At 44.5% G+C, this 21,937-nt stretch overlaps 1 protein-coding gene across 3 annotated transcripts; it reads right to left on the bottom strand.

The window, feature by feature from the left end:
* Nucleotides 1-1,850: 1,850 nt before the first annotated feature.
* On the bottom strand, nucleotides 1,851-20,208 carry MRNIP (MRN complex interacting protein). 3 transcript variants are annotated; one of them, XM_056517001.1, is made up of 7 exons: nucleotides 19,982-20,208; nucleotides 19,842-19,901; nucleotides 16,038-16,135; nucleotides 11,566-11,629; nucleotides 6,845-6,984; nucleotides 3,423-3,510; nucleotides 1,854-2,427 (listed from the first exon to the last, which is right to left on the bottom strand). In XM_056517001.1, exons 1-7 carry the CDS (start codon nucleotides 20,039-20,041, stop codon nucleotides 1,963-1,965), a joined length of 975 nt encoding a protein of 324 aa, XP_056372976.1. In that variant the 5' UTR covers nucleotides 20,042-20,208; the 3' UTR covers nucleotides 1,854-1,962. The 3 variants fall into 3 exon arrangements, with proteins under 3 accessions (XP_056372978.1, XP_056372977.1, XP_056372976.1); XM_056517003.1 differs by lacking the exon at nucleotides 19,842-19,901 and having other exon boundaries at nucleotides 1,851-2,427; nucleotides 19,962-20,012; XM_056517002.1 differs by lacking the exons at nucleotides 19,842-19,901; nucleotides 19,982-20,208 and adding an exon at nucleotides 19,632-19,827 and having other exon boundaries at nucleotides 1,851-2,427.
* Between the last annotated feature and the right edge of the window lie 1,729 nt (nucleotides 20,209-21,937).

Below are 21,937 nucleotides of genomic sequence, written 5' to 3'. Positions count from 1 at the left end.
TAAGGCCAGGGCTGCAGTGCAACTTTGTAGCGCTAATAATTGATTTTAACAGGTGATAGCTGCAGCCCACAAGATTACACATTGGCCCTCATTTACTATTGCAAACCCAACATGTGTTGTCGGGATGTGCGCCAGATTTTGGGCCAGAATTGAAAAACCCCCAACTAGCTCTCCATTTTGCTAAGAAAACCCAAAAAAGGGTTGTGACCGCTGGGAAAAGGGGGGCCTGGCCTCCAAAAAAGGGGCGTGTTCCCGACATTTTCACAAAAATCCAACATATTTACTAAGGTTTCCACATAAAATGTGGTGGATTTGTGCCGAGGAAAACCCCGACAGATCAGAGCAGGTGTTAAAAAAAAAGCAAAATGTAGGGAAACCTTAGTAAATACCGTGGAAAATAAATTGTAGGGAATTAAAACCCACAAAGAAACCTACACAACACTCTTAGTAAATAAAGGCCAATGTATTGCTTGGGATGTAGCTCAATAGTTAAAGGAGTACTCCGGCGCGCACTTTTTTCCTTTTATCCCGTCCGGGCTGCAAAATAAAAGAAAACGCACTTTCTCTTACCTGCCAACGAGCCCCCGGAGCTCCGGTACAGGTGTTCGGTCCCCGGGCTGTATTCTTCTTACTTCCGGTTAGCCCGGCACGTCACACAGAGCTTCAGCCTATCACCGGCCGCAGCGATGTCCCGCCTCCGCTGGTGATAGGCTGAAGCTCCGTGTGACGTGCCGGGCTAACCGGAAGTAAGAAGAATACAGCCCGGGGACCGAACACCTGTACCGAAGCTCCGGGGTCTCGTTGGCAGGTAAGAGAAAGTGCGTTTTCTTTTATTTTGCAGCCCGGACGGGATAAAAGGAAAAAAGTGCGCGCCGGAGTACTCCTTTAAAATCAAACAACGCTACAAAAAGTTGCAGTTAGCGCCACCATAAAACTATTTCTACTGGTGCCACATTGATAGTCTCTTTGCCACTCCCAGGGTGAGGGCATGCAGATGTCCTGCCCTGTTATGTGATGTCCATTGCATACACTCTATATCAGTGATCTTCAACCTACGGACCTCCAGATGTTGCAAAACTTCAACTCGCAGCATGCCCGGACAGCCAACGGCTGTCCGGGCATGCTGGGAGTTGTAGTTTTGCAACATCTGGAGGTCCACAGGTTGAAGATCACTACTCTATATATTGAGCATGGATCTCAATGCCAAAAGTTAAAGGGGTATTCCATGAAATTTTTTTTTATATATATCAACTGGCTCCAGAAAGTTAAACAGATTTGTAAATTACTTCTATTAAAAAAAATCTTAATCCTTTCAATAATTATCATCTGCTGAAGTTGAGTTGTTGTTTTCTGTCTGGTAACAGTGCTCTCTGCTGACATCTCTGCTTGTCTTGAGAACTGCACAGAGTAGAATAGGTTTGCTATGGGGATTTGCTTCTGAACTGGGCGGTTCCCGAGACAGGTGTCATCAGAGAGCACTTAGACAGAAAAGAACAACTCAACTTCATCAGCTCATAAGTACTGAAAGGATTAAGATTTTTTTTAAATAGAAGTAATTTACAAATCTGTTTCACTTTCTGGAGCCAGTTGATTGATATATATGTATATATGTATAAAAAAAAATAAAAAAAAGTTTGTTTCCTGGATAACCCCTTTAAGATTGCGCCGGATCTAATTCTCTAGACCCGCTGCGAGCATGAGTTACAGCTGGGTGAAGTTTGTGGCTCACTTCTCGGCTGTCACTCAAACTCGAGTTATCCCCCATAGACTAAAATCTTGAGACTGAGTCGGATTTGACGATTGTAATGCGCTGCCGCACACCTTACCGTCGTTTAACTTACAGTCGCGTTGGGACTGAGACATGGTCCGATCTAAATTTTTTACTTGTCTGGGCAACATGTCGAAAGTTTTTTTTTTCTTCTTATTCAAAAGAAAGTTTTTTTAATGACACTAAGTGACACTTTAATAATTATCATCAAAGTCTTCATCTGTCCGGAAAAGATTAGACTGAATTATGGATTTCTGTGTAGAAACCAGGGAACTTGTTTTGAAGTTAAGGTCTGACTGCTGGTCTGCAGAGCCCAGACCAGAATCATTCAGTGCTGGAGAAGAAATGTTCTGTCCCGATAGTCTATTTGTTGTAGTGGGATCATTATTTGGCAGGGTGTCTTGGCTGATCGCTATAGTACAATCTGGCTCAGTCTTCTTATTGTTATGAAAACAATTAAATATGGTGTCCATATCGGGCTTCAGAAAACATGCAGTACTGCAAGTGGATTGTTTAAAATGTCCCTCTGATCTGGTCCTAGGAGAAAATGCGTCAGGGTAGGTCTGCAGCGGTAACGTACGTGATACAGGCTCGTCAGGCAATTGTACGTCTTCTGTGTTTCTGCAGGAAAAGTGACTGGTTCCTGTCGAGTTCCCAGCCTAAATAAAAAAAATAAGACAAAACAGGAATTAACTTTTCAGCAGCTCCCAATAATAATTAACATAAAGCATTTTTACAATATAATTAGAACAACATTACAGAGAGAAGAATCACTTACGACAAAATTGTGTGCTTGGACCTTGAAGACGCATATACAGTCAATACTACAAACCTCTGAATACTAGGTACTCTGAAGCCATTGTATAATGCCCTAGTAAGCAATGCTTCTAGAATAGAAAAATAACATAAAATGGGCGCAATAGGGCATTTCATGATTTTTCATCTCGTGGCATTTAAAAAAAAAAAAAAAAAATTTATAATAAATATAAATATATATATATATATATATATATATATATATATATATATATATATATATATATATATATATATATAAAAGATTTAAGCCCATAGCATGCTATGAATTATTAAAGGAAAACTTTCAGATTGCTCCCCCCCGCACTAACCAGTGGTACTGGCTGGTAGTGCGGGGAACGCTGATCAGTTTGATGCCTACCGTGCCCGGATCCGCCCCGCCGTTCGTCCGTAATCTTCAATTTTCAGTATATGCTAATTAGGTGCTAACTGGTACAGGCGGTGGTAACTGGCACTCTGACCTCAGCGCCGCTCAGCTCATCAAGGGGAGGAATATTGATGAGCTGGGCGGCGCTGCGGCAGGCGGCGGTGACGTCAGAGTGCCTGTTAACGCCGCCTGTGCCAGTTAGCACTTCATTAACATAAAGGGAAAAATGAAGGTTATGGCCGAACGGCGCGGCGGATCCGGGCACGGTAGGCATCAAACTGATCAGCGTTTCTCGCACTACCAGCCAGTACCACTGGTTAGTGCGGGGGGAGCAATCTGACAGTTTTCCTTTAAAATGATTGATCCATACAACAAAGATCTGTATGGTGGCAGTGAATGTGAACCCTACAGGTGGATCTTCAGAAGGGGTCTGGAGTTCCCATTTTATTTAAACTAAATATAAACACCCACCTCATAGATTTTGTTCTTCTTTGAAATAATTTCTTTTGTATCTTCCTTGTAGAAATCTTCCCCATGATATGGCATGTGTTTACGTTTCCTAAAATAGTTTAAAAACAAAAACAGAATTGATGATGCCTGCAAACAATGCACCGGAAGCATTTATTCCAGTGGTCTTCAAACAGTGGCACTCCAGCTGTTGCAAAACTATGATTCCCAGCATGCCCGGACAGCCGTTGGCTGTCCGGGCATGCTGGGAGTTGTAGTTTTGCAACAGCTGGAGGGCCACAGTTTGAAGACCGCTGATTTATTCTGTATAACGTCTAAGGCATCAATGAATGTTAGTTCTACAGTAGGGATCGACCGATATTGATTTTTTTAGAGCCGATACCGAAACTGATAATCTGTCACCTTTCAGGCCGATAGCCGATAATTTATACCGATATTCCGGTATAAGGTATCGGCTATTTCAAACCACACCCCCGCCCCCCCCCCATGGCGGGGCAGAAGCTGTTGCAGATCAAGGATTTAAAGTGGGTGCTTTAAATCATTGAACTGCAGCGGCTTTTGCTGGGCCAAAGACCGCTGCCGCCTGCTTCTCTCCCCCTGCCTGTCCTGGGGTCCTTCTCTCCCCCTGCCTGTCCTGGGGTCCTTCTCTCCCCCTGCCTGTCCTGGTGTCCTTCTCTCCCCCTGCCTGTCCTGGTGTCCTTCTCTCCCCCTGCCTGTCCTGGGGTCCCATTGCCTCCCCCATCCCTGGTGTTATAATTACCCAGGGTCCGCGATACTTCTGGCTCTGGCGGCTTCCTGCGATGTCACTGTGTGCACTGACGGTGATGTCGCGTTGGGGACGTCACTCGTCATTGCGCAGCGCACCGCAACAGCGCAGGAGCCAGAAGTAGCACGGACCCCGGGAACAGGTAATTATAACACCGGGGATTGGGGGGGGGACGGGGGGAGGCGATGGGGCAGGGGCAGTGGTATGTGGCCAGAGGATGGGGGGAGGTGATGGGGCAGCGGTGGCAGTATGTGGCCAGAGGATGGGGAGGCAATGGGGCAGCGGCGGGGCATTATCGGCAAGGTAATTGCCGATACGATAAAGTCCAAAATCGTGAATATCGGCTAAACCGATAATCGATTGATCCCTAGTCTACAGAATAGAGTGTATCACAGCATAAACAGTCTGTACAATTTATCAAAACCTGTGCAGAGGAGACGTGGAGCGGTTGTCCATAGCAACCAATCTGAATGCTATTTTCTAGAAGCAATCTGACTGGTTGCTATGGGCAACTGGTCCACTTTTCCTCTGCACAGGTTTTGACACCACTCCATCTGATGCTTGGCATTGTGCTTGGTAATATAAGGCTTACGTGCAGCTACTAGGCCATGGAAACCCATACATGAACCTCCTGACACTGTGTGTCAAATGAAGCTGGAGCTCTGCGGTTATTGATTCAGCAGGGCATTGGTGACTTTTATGCACTATGTGCCTCAGCATTCAGTGACCCCGCTCTGTAATTTAACATGGTCTCCACTTTGTGACTGAGTTTCTGTGGTTCATATACGCTTCCACTTTTTAATAATGCTGCTTACATCTGATGCTGGAAAATGAGAGAGGAAAAAAATTCCAGTGTGGCGTCCCATTAGGGTATGTTCACACGATGGAACTTCACGGAGATTCTGCAGCAGTGTTCACACGGCTGAATTTTTGAGTCAGATGTTTCTGGCATGCCTATTCTTTCTGTGGAGTATGCACGGAAATGCATTTCCGTCTATGAGATGGTGCATTTCCAAGCGGTCCTAGTGCCGGCATGTTCTGCTGGGGGAATGTCACACGGGACATTTAACATGCGGACATTCTCCCACGTGAACATAGCCTTACAGTAATTTTTGTTGATATAGTGTATTTTGTAGGTAATGCTCAGACATGAAAGTGCTCAGTCAAATTTTGATTTTAAAGGGGTACTCCGGCGCTAAGACATCTTATCCCCTATCCAAAGGAAAGGGGATAAGATGCCTGATCGCGGGGGTCCCGCCGCTGGGGACCCCCGTGATCTTGCACCCCGTTATAATCAGTCCCCGGAGCATGTTCGCATGATTACTGGCGATCACGGGAGCCAGAGCATTGGCTTAACTGGCTCCAGAAAGAAACAGATTTGTAAATTACTTGTATTAAAAAAAATCTTAATCCTTTCAGTACTTATGAGCTTCTGAAGTTGAGTTGTTCTTTTCTGTCTTAGTGCTCTCTGATGACAAGCATCTCGGGAACCGCCCAGTTTAGAAGAGGTTTGCTATGGGGATTTGCATCTAAACTGGGCGGTTCCTGAGACACGTGTCATCAGAGAGCACTTAGACAGAAAAGAACAACTCAACTTCAGAAGCTCATAAGTACTGAAAGGATTAAGATTTTTTAATAGAAGTAATTTACATATCTGTTTAACCTTCTGGAGCCAGTTGATATATATATATATATATATATATATAAAAAAGTTTTTTTTCCTGGATAACCCCTTTAAGGATAATTCTCTTCTATATTTTGTATCCAGGGATCAGTGGACTCTTCTCTGCAGGCTGCTGCACACAGAAGTTACAATGGTTCAACTTCCCTTTTTCTGCACAATACAACTACTATGTAAGAATTAAAAGATGACCTTATGTCATCTTTTGTAACAATTCTTGACATATGACTCATTTTGTAAGACAAGTATGGTAAACGAGAAGATCCCACATCTATGCTTTGTCCCCATATCTCCATATTCCTAAAAGGGCAGGTTAATAATTTAGGCTTTATTCATATAACATTTTTGAGTCAAATATATAGACCAAAAAGGGCTTTCTCTACTTAAATGGCTAAATGACAACTGTATGTTCAGCCTGTACTTTTAGCTTTATAGCAAACACTACAGCCCACAAAACAGCTATTTTTATTTGGGATGTACTGTATAACGTGGCTATTTATGGCCTCAGATACAACCCCAAAAAAGGGGCAAACACAATTTTACGGACGTAAATACACCCAATTTTGGACAGTTCTTTTGCCCTGTAAGGCTATGTTCACACAGGGGAATGTCTGTACAGAAAATCTCCATTTGGACATTCCCCTGACAGCACTAGGAATGCTCCGAAATGCGCCGTCTCATAGACGGCAATGCATTTCTGTGCAGAGTCCGCAGAAAGAATAGATGTCTATTCTTACTGCGGACACCGGAATTTAAATTTCCTGCTATGTGAACTGCCCTGAAATCAATGGGACTCTGCTGCTGCGGAATCTCCGTGCAGAATTCCCATGCGGAATCTCCGCACAGAGATTCCATCGCGTGAACATAACCTAACACAGCCATTTTACTCCCGTTTAAAAGTGAACATTTTCCTAAAATACTGAGTGGGAGCAGGGCCTCGAAGACACATAGTATGACTTATAGTTACAAATGTATAACCTGACAGTTCTTGAAGTACAGTCCTGAGGAGAATAGTAGTGCTCCCGATCTGTAGAGAATATACCCTCCTCCTCCTCTTCATGTGCACCATCCTGGTATTCTTCCACATATTTATTCCAGCAGCTCATGGAGGCTGCTTCCTATGTAGAAAATAAATGAAGATTTAAAACAACATTTAGGCCATCTTACCACAAGCTGGTGAACAAATGTGGCCAAAAAAATGCCCTATGTGTCCACCAATGGCCAAACACATTGGGGCATGGTATTGGAGACGTGCGGAAACATGGATTTAAAGAGGATCCGTCTGGTCTCTCGATCTACTTCAGTTAAAACTTGTATTCCCCATAAAGGAAAAGTATTTTCTTGAGTTGTGTTAAGCTGGAATTTCCAAGGGGAATCCCGCTGCAGCAGGGTCCCATTGATTTCAATGGGATTCTGCTGCACTGTGCACATGGTGGAATTCCCGTGGCAGACATTTATGCCATGGAAATGCGGATTCCGGCATTGAACCTGTTAAATTTTTCTACGGATTCCACTCAGAAATGCGATTTCCTCGACGTATTTCCGAGCGGTCCTAGTTCCATCGAAACAAGTAAATGTGTGGAATACCGTATGAAAAGAAACAAAGATGGCACTCACCACATATGGGGTGACAGCTGTACTTTATTCGATAACCGTCAGACTACAGCATGGGGAGGAGGGACGCCTGGCGTCCCTCCTCCCCATGCTGTAGTCTGACGGTTATCGAATAAAGTACAGCTGTCACCCCATATGTGGTGAGTGCCATCATTGTTTCTTTTCATACGTTGTTCACAGAATTTCCGATTGAGCACCCTGCTGGAGGTGTACAGACTGTGGGTCCCTGAGCGTCAGGACATTGGGCGTATGATAGCTGTGCCGAGCTCTTTTTCTTTTCTAAAATGTGTGGAATGTCTGCCGTGTATTCAGGATGGACATTATGCACATTTTAAGCCATATGAACATAACCTTATTTTACTAGTCCATAGGGTATGTCCTTATACTGAACAGAGTTTGCATGGACACAGCCCCAACTGGTTATACCCAGCTGTCAATTTATTAATAACATTCTCGCAGGAACAACAAAGGAACTAAGTGCAGAGGGGTTTTCTAGTCGCAAGAAACATTTTTGTGAGCTGCATATTAGTTAAGATATGCAAAAGGAGAGAAAAAACTCAAACAAAGAGCAATTGCTACTGATAAATATGCAAAATTTTATTGTTGTATTCAAAAAGGTTAAAAAACTTCACACATTTGTGACTAAATTCAATAAAGATAAAATACCAGATGTGTATGTATAAAGCAATACAAAATGAGATGTAGGTGGATCAGGTACAGTAATAATCACAATGGATATATATATAGCGAGGTCAGGGAATGATGTAATATGGCTCCTATTCAATAAGAAGTAACCAGGGGTCCAAAAAGGGCCCCAGTAAATGAATGTGAAGCTAACTGCTCTTTCACATGATTGGTATTATGAATAAGCCCAAAATAAATCAATAATAAAATAGTTCAGTGATCCTCACTTACCCATAATGGAAACCTGTGACCACCGTCCCAACGTACGTTTCATCATCCAACTTTCTCAAGGGACGCTCTAGTGGCAGCGACTTTACCTCCCCAGGTCCAAATGACAGCTAGACGTAGTCGCAATTTACGCGACATGTTGGTTAGAAGTCACTATATAGCCAATACCCCTAACTTGTTTGGGTCAAAAGGACCCAGAGTTGGAAGTTATCCATGTGGCTCTTGTCGAGCCTGTACAAATATACAGCGAGCCACAGATTTTCTGTCTGCAGATGGTTCCTGTCGCTATCAAATTCGCCAGTATATCTCGTGCACCAGTACCTTTGTGATTTATTATGCCACATGTGGCTGCTCAAAAATTTATATTGGACTTACGTCCAGAGAATTACGAATTAGAACGAGGGAACATGTAAGAGATATACTGGCGACAAAAGAAGAGGATGATGTTACTCATCTGAAAACGCTCCCTAGGCACTTTAAGGAATCCCATTATTCAGATCCAACTACCTTGAAAATTGAAGGGATAGAAAGATTGAATATGAACATCAGAGGTGGCAATTATAAAAAACTCCTGGCTCAAAAAGAAGCCAGATGGATAGTTAAATTGGGCACAATGGTGCCCAATGGTTTAAATGAACAGCTTAGTTTTGCGCCATTTTTGTAGGATCCTCTTGTTTCTGTACCAATATTTGCCTTGATTTTAATGCTTTTTTTTTTTTGAGAAAGTCGGGTGACGAAACGTACGTTGGGACGGTGGTCACAGGTTTCCATTATGGGTAAGTGAGGATCACTGAACTATTTATTATTGATTTACTTTGGGCTTATTCATAATACCAATCATGTGAAAGAGCAGTTAGCTTCACATTCATTTACTGGGGCCCTTTTTGGACCCCTGGTTACTTCTTATTGAATAGGAGCCATATTACATCATTTCCTGACCTCGCTATATATATATCCATTGTGATTATTACTATTACTGTACCTGATCCACCTACGTGTTTTTTGGCTGTATCTGAGACATCTCATTTTGTATTGCTTTATACATACACATCTGGTATTTTATCTTTATTGAATTTAGTCACAAATGTGTGACGCTTTTTAACCTTTTTGGATACAACAATAACATTTTGCATATTTATCAGTAGCAATTGCTCTTTGAGTTTTTTCTCTCCTTTAGCATAAAATAGTTTATGGAGCTATACTGATTTACAACCTATAGACCCCTAGCACCTAGTACATATCATGAAAAACAGAGTACAATATATACCTATCTGGTGCAGTTTATTCTTTTTGTGTTTAATTATATTAGTTAAGATGATGTTTTCTTGGACTACGATACTGATATCTGTGGCCTATCCGAAGTAGAGATGAGCGAACTTACAGTAAATTCGATTCGTCACGAACTTCTTGGCTCGGCAGTTGATGACTTTTCCTGCGTAAATTAGTTCAGCCTTCAGGTGCTCCGGTGGGCTGGAAAAGGTGGATACATTCCTAGGAAAGAGTCTCCTAGGACTGTATCCACCTTTTCCAGCCCTCCGGAGCACCGGAAAGCTGAACTAATTTATGCAGGGAAAGTCATCAACTACCGAGCCGAGAAGTTCGTGACGAATCGAATTTACTGTAAGTTCGCTCATCTCTAATCCTAAGGCTAGGCTATTAGATCAGTGAGACTCCTGTGTTTGGCTGCTACAGTCACATGTCAGTTCAGTATATTATCTCAACATATTTGAAGTAGAGATCGCACCAAGTCTCACTCCTAAGATCCTCTGCGATCACAAGTTATAGATAGCCAGGCACGCCTCACTCCCCGACTGTCAATCAAATCTGACCTCAGTAAAATTTACATTTCTCCACATTATCCTATTCTGTTAAAGGGTCGGATTTGATGGCCAAATGGGGACTGGAGGGCAATTCTGCACACTTAACTGGCTTATAACTAGCTGGGCTGCCTGGGCAACATGCTAAGCCTTTTTTTAAATTTTTTTCGGTAAATGACGAAAAGGGCTTGTTCACACAACAGAATTTCCACATGGAAATGATCTTATTGGATTCTGATGCTCTGTTCACCTCAAAGGTTCTGACAGAACTTCCTAAGAAATTGGATCCCTGAGGAAGAGGGAACATGTCCTGTCTGTTGCGACAGATTGCCATGGACATACAGTAAGTGCTGAACCCAAATCATTTCTGTTCTATGCATTAAAGGGATTATCCAGGAAAAAAACTTTTTTTTTATATATCAACTGGCTCCGGAAAGTTAAACAGATTTGTAAATTACTTCTATTAAAAATCTTCATCCTTTCAGTACTTATGAACTTCTGAAGTTGAGTTGTTCTTTTCTGTCTAAGTCCTCTCTGATGACACGTGTCTCGGGAACCGCCCAGTTTAGAAGCAGATCCCCATAGCAAACTTCTTCTACTCTGTGCAGTTCCCTAGACAAGCAGAGATGTCAGCAGAGAGCACTGTTGCCAGAAAGAAAACAACAACTCAACTTCAGCAGCTGATAATTATTGAAAGGATTAAGATTTTTTAATAGCAGTAATTTACAAATTTGTTTAAACTTTCTGGAGCCAGTTGATATAAAGAAAAAATTTTTTTTTCCTGGAATACCCCTTTAAGATCCAGCATCCACTGTGGAAATTCAGTGAGTAAATTTCTCACTCATTTTCCAAAGTGTGAACACGCCCTAAAGCCCCACAATGTGGAAGAAAACTACATGGGTTTTAGGAGATTTTCTAGCTGTTGTATGTTTTGTTACAGAATTGCTACAGTTTTTCACCATTGGTGAAGAATGCAGAATTCATTTCATTTTCCTGGCTAGTAAACAACCACAGATTACAAAAATGTGAAACTTTAGGGTAGGGTCACACGTGTCGTATTTTGATGCGCATTTTCCTGTCCACTGGGTAGCAAAATCAGCAGTGTATTTTGCTCCCCATTGACTTCAATGGGTAGAAAAATACTCAAAAGCAAATACACAGCAAAATACTGTGCATGCGACCCTACCCTTAAAGTAATATTCCAATCTAATGACGGAATGGTATATCGATAGGATATGGCACCACTATGATAGTCCATCTTCTGGGACTATCACTGACCCCGAGAACAAAAAGGTGGCAGCCCTAATTCTGTGTGACAAGACAAGTGCTGAGTAACAATCGATGTAAAAGCGTTACCTGTGATACTGCAAGGCTTTTCTCCCTTTCATCATCAATGTCATCATCATTTTGACAGCTTTCTCTACCAAACAAAAAAAAATAAGTCTGTGTTACTTTACAGCATAAATGTTTTTCTTACTATCCAAAAGGACCCGACATGATCTCAATACTACTATTTAAAAAAATAATTTGAACAATAATCATAAGATAAGTCTATTGGTGGTGGTAGATGAGAATAGAGAGGTAGATTCCATTCAGTGGCGTTGCGACCCGGGTGCGGGGGGTGCGGCCCGCACCGGGTGACACCAACCTAATGGGGTGACACCAACACGCTCCATAGACCCCCCCCCCCCATCTGTGCCCGACCGGCCTCCCTTCCGTCAGCACCCCCCCCGCGCTGTGTGTGCGGTGCGCCCGTCCGTCAGCAACCCCCCTCTTTCTCCTGCACTGTGCGCCCGTCCATCATCACACCCCCCTCACCTTCACCAGCATTGTGCCCGGCCTCCGCTCCCACGTCTGCGCCGGCCTGACGTCACACCGCATGGCCGCGCAGGAGGACGTCAGTTACGTCACTCGCACGGCGCCCGGTGAGAAGGAGCGCTGCGCTGGATGGGTGAGTGTGTGTGTGTGTCTGTCTTTCTGTCTGTCTCTATCTATGTTTGTGTGTGTGACTGTGTGTGTGTGTATGAGACTCTGTGTATGTGTGACTGTGTGTGTGTGTGTGACTGTGTGACTGTGTGTGTGTGTGTGTCTGTGAGTGTGTGTCTCTCTGACTGTGTGTGTTTGTGTGTGTGTCTCTCTGTGTTGTATGTGTTTTTTTGTGTGTGTGTGTGTGTGTGGGGTGGTGGTGGTATAACCAGCAATCTATTGTGGGGAGACTTTGACCCATTGTGGGGAACCTGCGGCCTAATGTGGGGAAACTACTACCAAGTGTGGGGATTCTATGCTACCTTATGTGGGGAATCTGTGCTACCTAATGTGGGGAAATTGCTACCTAATGTGGGGAATCTGTGCTACCTAATGTGGAGAAATTGCTACCTAATGTGGGGTAACTGGTACCTACCTAATGTGGGGGAACTGGTACCAAATGTGGGGAATCTATGCTGCCTAATGTGGGGAATAGATGCTACCTAATGTGGGGAAACTGCGACCTACCTAATGTGGGGGAACTGCTGCCTACCTAATGCTCCCCCCCTGGCAGTAGCACCCTCATCATCCACCAGCAACACCCCCCCCCCCCAGCAGCACCTCCATCAGCAGATCCTGATGGTGGATGATGGTGGTGCTCCTGCCAGGAGGATGATCCTGCCGATGGATGATGGGGATGATACTGCCAGGGGGATGGCTAGTAGCACCCTCATCATCCTCCAGCAACACCCCCCCGAGTAGTAGCACCCCCATCATCCGCTAACAACACCACCAATACCCCCCTCCCGTCGTAATCGCATCAGTTAACGGATGTTGAGGGGTGTTACTTTGGTTGTGGTATTATATTCAGAGGGTGCACTGTATGGCAACGTTATATTCAGAGGGCGCAGTTTGTGGTAGTATTATTAGAGATGAGCGAACTTACAGTAAATTCGATTCGTCACAAACTTCTCGGCTCCTAGGACTGTATCCACCTTTTCCAGCCCATGGGAGCACCTGAAAGCTGAACTAATTTATGCAGGAAAAGTTATCAACTGCCGAGCAGAGAAGTTTGTGACGAGTTGAATTTACTGTAGTTTGCTCATCTCTAAGTATTATATTCAGAGGGCGCAGTGGGTGGTAGTATTATATTCAGAGGGTACAGTATGTGGCGGTATTATATTCAGGGGTACAGTATGTGGCAGATTTATATTCAGGGGTACAGTATGTGGCAGATTTATATTCAGAGGGTACAGTATGTGGCAGATTTATATTCAGAGGGCGCAGTTTGTGGTAGTATTATATTCAGAGGGTACAGTATGTGGTAGTATTATATTCAGTGGGTACAGTGTGTGGCGGTATTATATTCAGGGGTACAGTATGTGGCAGATTTATACTCAGAGGGTACAGTATGTGTTGGTATTATATTCAGAATGTACAGTGTGTGGTAGTATTATATTCAGTGGGTATGGTGTATGGAAGGTTTATAATCAAAGAGTATAGTGTATAGTAGTATTCTATTTAGAGGATACAGTGTCTGGCAGGTTTATAATAATAATTGTTTTCATATAGAGGATGAGAATGCGCTGACATAGTGAGGAGACGTCTGGGCGTCACATTCTGCAGAGAGAAGTTTTAGCTGGATCAAGTCCTGGCGGTATGTACCATCTGAATTAGATAAGGAAAGACTATAGAGAAGACGTCACCTGTAGTCACTGATATCATTGTACATTCTCCTCACTATAGAGAAGACGTCACCTGTAGTCACTGATATCATTATGTATTCTCCTCACTATAGAAAAGACGTCACCTGTAGTCACTGATATCATTGTGTATTCTCCTCACTATAGAGAAGATGTCACCTGTAGTCACTGATATCATTTATTCTCCTCACTATAGAGAAGACGTCACCTGTAGTCACTGATATCATTGTGTATTCTCCTCACTATAGATAAGACGTCACCTGTAATCACTGATATCATTGTACATTCTCCTCACTATAGAGAAGACGTCACCTGTAGTCACTGATATCATTGTGTATTCTCCTCACTATAGAGAAGACGTCACCTGTAATCACTGATATCATTGTGTATTCTCCTCACTATAGAGAAGACGTCACCTGTAGTCACTGATATCATTGTACATTCTCCTCACTATAGAGAAGACGTCACCTGTAGTCACTGATATCATTGTGTATTCTCCTCACTATAGAGAAGACGTTACCTGTAGTCACTGATATCATTGTGTATTCTCCTCACTATAGATAAGACGTCACCTGTAGTCACTGATATCATTGTGTATTCTCCTCACTATAGAGAAGACGTCACCTGTAATCACTGATATCATTGTGTATTCTCCTCACTATAGAAAAGACGTCACCTGTAGTCACTCATATCATTGTGTATTCTCCTCACTATAGAGAAGACGTCACCTGTAGTCACTGATATCATTGGGTATTCTCCTCACTATAGAGAAGACGTCACCTGTAGTCACTGATATCATTGTACATTCTCCTCTCTACATCAGAGCTGTAGTCACTTGTCAGTTCTACAGTTAGGTCAGTTAAACTACAACTCCCAGCATTACCTCACCACTGCTCAAAGGGGTACTCTACTGGAAAACATTTTTTTAATCAGCTGGTGCTACAAAGTTAAACAGATTTGTAAATTACTTCTATTTAAAAATCTTAATCCTTCCAGTACTTATTAGCTGCTGTATAAGCGATTCACAGGAAGTTATTTTCCTTTTTAATTTATTTTCTGTCTGACCACAGTGCTCTGTGCTGACACCTCTGTCCATGTCAAGAACTGTCCATAGTAGGAGCAAATCCCCATAGCAAACCTATCCTGCTCTGGACAGTTCCTGACATGGACAGAGGTGTCAGCAAATAGCACTGTGGTCAGACTGGAAAGAACTACACAACTTCCTGTGGAGCATACACCAGCTTATAAGTACTGTAAGTATTAAGATTTTAAATAGAAGTAATTTAAAAATCTGTTTAACTTTCTGGCACCAGTTGATATAAAAGTAAATGTTTTCCAGTGGAGTACCCCTTTAAGTAATTCTGGGAGCTGTATATTTCTATGGTGAAAACTTCTTTAACACTTTCCCATTCTGTGGCAACTGGTATATCTGATTGTTATACTGGAATTTCTCACAATGCGCTACAACAGTGGTGTCCGTCACAACAGGCTAAAAACTTACGGGGGGGGGTAGGTATGGGGTGACACCATTTTCTACCGCACCGGGTGACACCAACCCTAGCAACGCCACTGATTCCATTATATCCATCAGTACAGCGTTCCCCAGCCATTATTGTTGTACCGTTATGTCTACAATAGGACTTGTCGTTTTGCAACAGCTGGAGAGCTACAGGTTGGGGGGCATTGCACTCTAGGCTAGGTTTCCCCCTTTTATTTATTTATTTTTTTTTATTTGCAAAAACGCCCCAAAAAATGCCACAAATGTTGCAGCTAGATGTTAGCTGAAAAACAGAAGGGATTTATGAAAACCCAAACCCACTTGGCGTTTCTTCCTTTGGCAGTTTCTTGGGCATTTTTCTGCAGTTTTGGGCTCAGTAGCAGTTTTCCCAAATCGCAGCATATTGAGCCTTTGGCAGTTTTTTTGTTGGACAAAATCCTGGTGTTATTTTTTTTTTTTTTGCCATTTCTTCAACCCCCCCCCCCCCCCCTCCCTGATTTCATCACTAGTAATCCTTGAGACATATGATGAAAGAACCACTACTATATTTCACTACTATTTTAAAATAAAAAACACCACAAAAACTGCATCGAGAGTGCAAAATGGCAGGGCTATTTTTTGTGGGGTTTTTTAGATAAAAAAAAAATGAAGGTGGCACTTACTTGTCCGTGCCAGTAGCTGCCTGCTCCACCTGACCCTGAAGAAGGTTCAGCTTCTGCACATGGTGTCTGCAGTCCGCCCCTGAACCTTGGCCGTAAACCTGCCATAATAAAAGATTGAGAGAGAATGGTCTGTAAATCATAATAAGTTTACTGCAGGTTATAAGAAACTTCATGAACTGCTGTAACCAGCAGAGACTTATAAATTAGAAGAAAGAGTCATTTACTATTGTACAGAGAAATCCTCTTGGCTCAAGGTTATATAGTCACGTGTCATACAGGCTACAGGATATACACAGTCACATGTGTCATACAGTCTCCAGGATATACAGTCACATGTGTCATACAGGCTCCAGGATATACACAGTCACATGTGTCATACAGGCTCCAGGATATACACAGTCACATGTGTCATACAGGCTCCAGGATATACACAGTCACATGTGTCATACAGGCTCCAGGATATACACAGTCACATGTGTCATACAGTCTCCAGGATATACACAGTCACATGTGTCATACAGGCTCCAGGATATACACAGTCACATGTGTCATACAGGGTCCAGGATATACACAGTCACATGTGTCATACAGGCTCCAGGATATACACAGTCACATGTGTCATACAGGCTCCAGGATATACACAGTCACATGTGTCATACAGGGTCCAGGATATACACAGTCACATGTGTCATACAGGCTCCAGGATATACACAGTCACATGTGTCATACAGGCTCCAGGATATACACTGTCACATGTGTCATACAGGGTCCAGGATATACACAGTCACATGTGTCATACAGGCTCCAGGATATACACAGTCACATGTGTCATACAGGGTCCAGGATATACACAGTCACATGTGTCATACAGGCTCCAGGATATACACAGTCACATGTGTCATACAGGCTCCAGGATATACACAGTCACATGTGTCATACAGGGTCCAGGATATACACAGTCACATGTGTCATACAGGGTCCAGGATATACACAGTCACATGTGTCATACAGTCTCCAGGATATACACAGTCACATGTGTCATACAGTCTCCAGGATATACAGTCACATGTGTCATACAGTCTCCAGGATATACAGTCACATGTGTCATACAGTCTCCAGGATATACACAGTCACATGTGTCATACAGGCTCCAGGATATATATACAGTCACATGTGTCATACAGGCTCCAGGATATATATACAGTCACATGTGTCATACAGGCTCCAGGATATACACTGTCACATGTGTCATACAGGGTCCAGGATATACACAGTCACATGTGTCATACAGGCTCCAGGATATACACAGTCACATGTGTCATACAGGCTCCAGGATAAACACTGTCACATGTGTCATACAGTCTCCAGGATATACACAGTCACATGTGTCATACAGGCTCCAGGATATACACAGTCACATGTGTCATACAGGCTCCAGGATATACACAGTCACATGTGTCAAACAGTCTCCAGGATATACACTGTCACATGTGTCATACAGGCTCCAGGATATACACAGTCACGTGTCATACAGGCTCCAGGATATACACAGTCACGTGTCATACAGTCTCCAGGATATACACAGTCACGTGTCATACAGTCTCCAGGATATACACTGTCACATGTGTCATACAGTCTCCAGGATATACACTGTCACATGTGTCATACAGTCTCCAGGATATACACAGTCACATGTGTCATACAGTCTCCATGATATACACAGTCACATGTGTCATACAGTCTCCAGGATATACACAGTCACATGTGTCATACAGGCTCCAGGATATACACAGTCACATGTGTCATACAGGCTCCAGGATATACACAGTCACATGTGTCATACAGTCTCCAGGATATACACAGTCACATGTGTCATACAGTCTCCAGGATATATATATATATATACACTGTCACATGTGTCATACAGTCTCCAGGATATACACATATATACACTGTCACATGTGTCATACAGTCTCCAGGATATACACAGTCACATGTGTCATACAGGCTCCAGGATATACACTGTCACATGTGTCACACAGGCTCCAGGATATACACAGTCACATGTGTCACACAGTCTCCAGGATATACACAGTCACATGTGTCATACAGTCTCCAGGATATACACTGTCACATGTGTCATACAGGCTCCAGGATATACACTGTCACATGTGTCATACAGGGTCCAGGATATACACAGTCACATGTGTCATACAGGGTCCAGGATATACACAGTCACATGTGTCATACAGGCTCCAGGATATACACAGTCACATGTGTCATACAGGCTCCAGGATATACACAGTCACATGTGTCATACAGGCTCCAGGATATACACAGTCACATGTGTCATACAGGCTCCAGGATATATATATACAGTCACATGTGTCATACAGTCTCCAGGATATACACAGTCACATGTGTCATACAGGGTCCAGGATATACACAGTCACATGTGTCATACAGGGTCCAGGATATACACAGTCACATGTGTCATACAGGGTCCAGGATATACACAGTCACATGTGTCATACAGGCTCCAGGATATACACAGTCACATGTGTCATACAGGCTCCAGGATAATCCACCCCACATTGCACATAATAACCACAGCTCCACACTCATTACCAAGAGCATTGGGGGAGATTTATCAAAACCTGTGCAAAGGAAAAGTTTCCCAGTTGCCCATAGCAACCAATCAGAGCGCTTCTTTCATTTTGCAGAGGCCTTGTTGAAAATGAAAGTAGTAAGATGATTGGTTGCTATGGGCAACTTTTCCTCTGGACAGGTTTTCATAAATCTTCCCCATTGCCCATAGTACCCACAGCTCAGCCCTCATTACCAAGACTGTTGCCCATAGTACCCACAGCTCAGCGCTCATTACAAAGACTGTTGCCCATAGTACCCACAGCTCAGCGCTCATTACCAAGACTGTTTTCCACAGCAGCCACAGCTCAGTGCTCATTACAAAGACTGTTTTCCACAGCAGCCACAGCTCAGTGCTCATTACAAAGACTGTTTTCCACAGCAACCACAGCTCAGCGCTCATAACTAAGACCATTGCCCATAGCAACCACAGCTCAGCGCTCATAACTAAGACCATTGCCCATAGCAACCACAGCTCAGCGCTCATAACTAAGACCATTGCCCATAGCAACCACAGCTCAGCGCTCATAACTAAGAGCATTGTCCATAGCAACCACAGCACAGCGCTCATAACTAAGACCATTGCCCATAGCAACCACAGCTCAGCGCTCATAACTAAGAGCATTGTCCATAGCAACCACAGCACAGCGCTCATAACAGAGCATTGTCCATAGCAACCACAGCTCAGCGCTCATAACTAAGAGAATTGTCCATAGCAACCACAGCTCAGCGCTCATAACTAAGACCATTGCCCATAGCAACCACAGCTCAGCGCTCATAACTAAGAGCATTGTCCATAGCAACCACAGCACAGCGCTCATAACAGAGCATTGTCCATAGCAACCACAGCTCAGCGCTCAAAACTAAGACCATTGCCCATAGCAACCACAGCTCTGCGCTCATTACTAAGACCATTGCCCATAGCAACCACAGCACAGCACTCATTACCAAGATTGTTGCCCATAGCAACCACAGATCAGTGCTCATAACAAGGCCGTTGCTCATAGCAACCGCAGCTTAGCGATCACTATCAAGACTGCACTGGGAAAACGAAAGCTGCACGCTGATTGGTCACTAAGGACAACAAGCCCCCGTTCTCCTGGAAGCACCTCCTGGGGCCATATAGTGTGGACAGGACAGAAGACTGTGATGTGTGACCTTCAGCAGTGACTGCTTCTCTCCGCACAGCTTACACGACCACTTCTTACTCTTCTTAATCTGCACGGGAGAAGACAGGATCAGCTGAGAAAACATGGCGGGAGAAAGTCACAGACTCACCCGAAGGAGAGGAGCCATACCTGGTGCACCTGGAAAACCTGACAGGAGAAGCATCGGAGCACCTGAAATTCCTGCACCATGGCGGTATACAGAGGGAGTATACACTATTACAGAGAGAGGACTCTATACACGGGGCAGCGCGCGAGGTGTGAGGAGAATCCGCCTCCTAGTAGTCACTGGTGTGTATACAGCGCCCCTGCTGGACGCTTAGCCGCACTGCAGTGTGATTCTATAGATTGAGCAGGATGGGGGGCATTTACTAAGGGGTTTAGTCATTTTTTTCTGACTATTTTTGGCGCAAAATTGTCGCAATTGCGCCTACCCTATAAATTGTGCGACTTTCCCTAGCAAGAGCTAGAAAGTCAAAAAAAAAATTCCCGCTTAATTTACGCAAGTTTTCAGTTTTTACTTGCAGTGGTCAGGAATTTATTAACTGAGACAGTCGCAGTTGCGCAATAAACTGTCGCAACGGCCATAAAAATTGACTTAATTTACTCCAGCTCCAACATGGAGCAGGAAAAGCTGCTGCCGCCCGGGCTCCGACATACTTTCTCCCCACTACCCTCACTGCGCTACCGGGACACTGCAGTGATTTATATCCCCCCCCCCCCCTCTCACCTGCCAGCGCCACACAACTCCCATCTGTCTGCTGTTGCAAGACTACAAGTCCCAGCATGCCCTTACAGTGAGGACATGCTGGGAGTTGTAGTCTTGTAGCAGCGGGAGCTGAGCGGCGCGGGCGGGAGACAAGGGGAGGGGGGGGGGGGGAGGTAGCGGGGAGGCCGTATGAGGAGCCCGGGCGGGAGACAAGGGGGGTAGCGGGGAGACCGTATGAGGAGCCCGGGCGGCTGCACTGTAATGTCAGCCCGGGCTCCTGCCCTGAGAGCCATAGGCTTTGGCTGTCAGGGCATGCTGGGTGTTGTAGTTTTGCAACAGCTGGAGGGCCACAGTTTGCAGACCACTGGTGTGTGGTCTGTAAACTGTAGTCCTCCAGCTGTTGCAAAACTAAACAGCTGAAGGGGACCGGCGAAGAAGTTCACTTACCCTTCCGAGGCTCCAGCGACGATCGCTGACGGAGATCGTCGCGCGGCAGTGTCGTGCAGCGCTGGATCCTACTGAAGCCGGTAAGTTGCGCAAGCTTCCCAACCAGGGTGCCTCCAAATGTTGCAAGACTACAACTCCCAGCATGCCTGGACACCCTTTGGCTGTCCGGGCATGCTGGGAGTTGTAGTTTTGCAACAGCTGGAGGCACCCTTGTTGGGAAACACTGGCCTAAAACAGTGTTTCCCAACCAGGGTGCCTCCAGATGTTGCAAGACTACAACTCCCAGCATGCCTGGACACCCTTTGGCTGTCCGGGCATGCTGGGAGTTGTAGTTTTGCAACAGCTGGAGGCACCCTTGTTGGGAAACACTGGCCTAAAACAGTGTTTCCCAACCAGGGTGCCTCCAGATGTTGCAAGACTACAACTCCCAGCATGCCTGGACAGCCATTGGCTGTCCAGGCATGCTGGGAGTTGTAGTTTTGCAACAGCTGGAGGGCCACAGTTTGCAGACCACTGGTTTGTGGTCTGTAAACTGTAGTCCTCCAGCTGTTGCAAAACTAAACAGCTGAAGGGGACCGGCGAAGAAGTTCACTTACCCTTCCGAAGCTCCAGCGACGATCGCTGTCGGAGATCGTCGCGCGGCAGTGTCGTGCAGCGCTGGATCCTACGGAAGCCGGTAAGTTGCGCAGGCTTCCCAACCAGGGTGCCTCCAGTTGTTGCAAGACTAAAACTCCCAGCATGCCTGGACAGCCTTTGGCTGTCCAGGCATGCTGGGAGTTGTAGTTTAGCAACAGCTGGAGGCACCCTGGTTGGGAAACACTGGCCTAAAACAGTCACCCTGGTTGGGAAACACTGTTTTAGGCCAGTGTTTCCCAACCAGGGTGCCTCCAGATGTTGCAAGACTACAACTCCCAGCATGCCTGGACAGCCTT

Source organism: Hyla sarda, chromosome 4 (assembly GCF_029499605.1).
Source record: "Hyla sarda isolate aHylSar1 chromosome 4, aHylSar1.hap1, whole genome shotgun sequence".
Classification (NCBI taxonomy): domain Eukaryota; kingdom Metazoa; phylum Chordata; class Amphibia; order Anura; family Hylidae; genus Hyla; species Hyla sarda.
The sequence above is the reverse complement of the archived record's forward strand: the minus strand, read 5'-3'. Positions and strand labels throughout refer to the sequence as shown.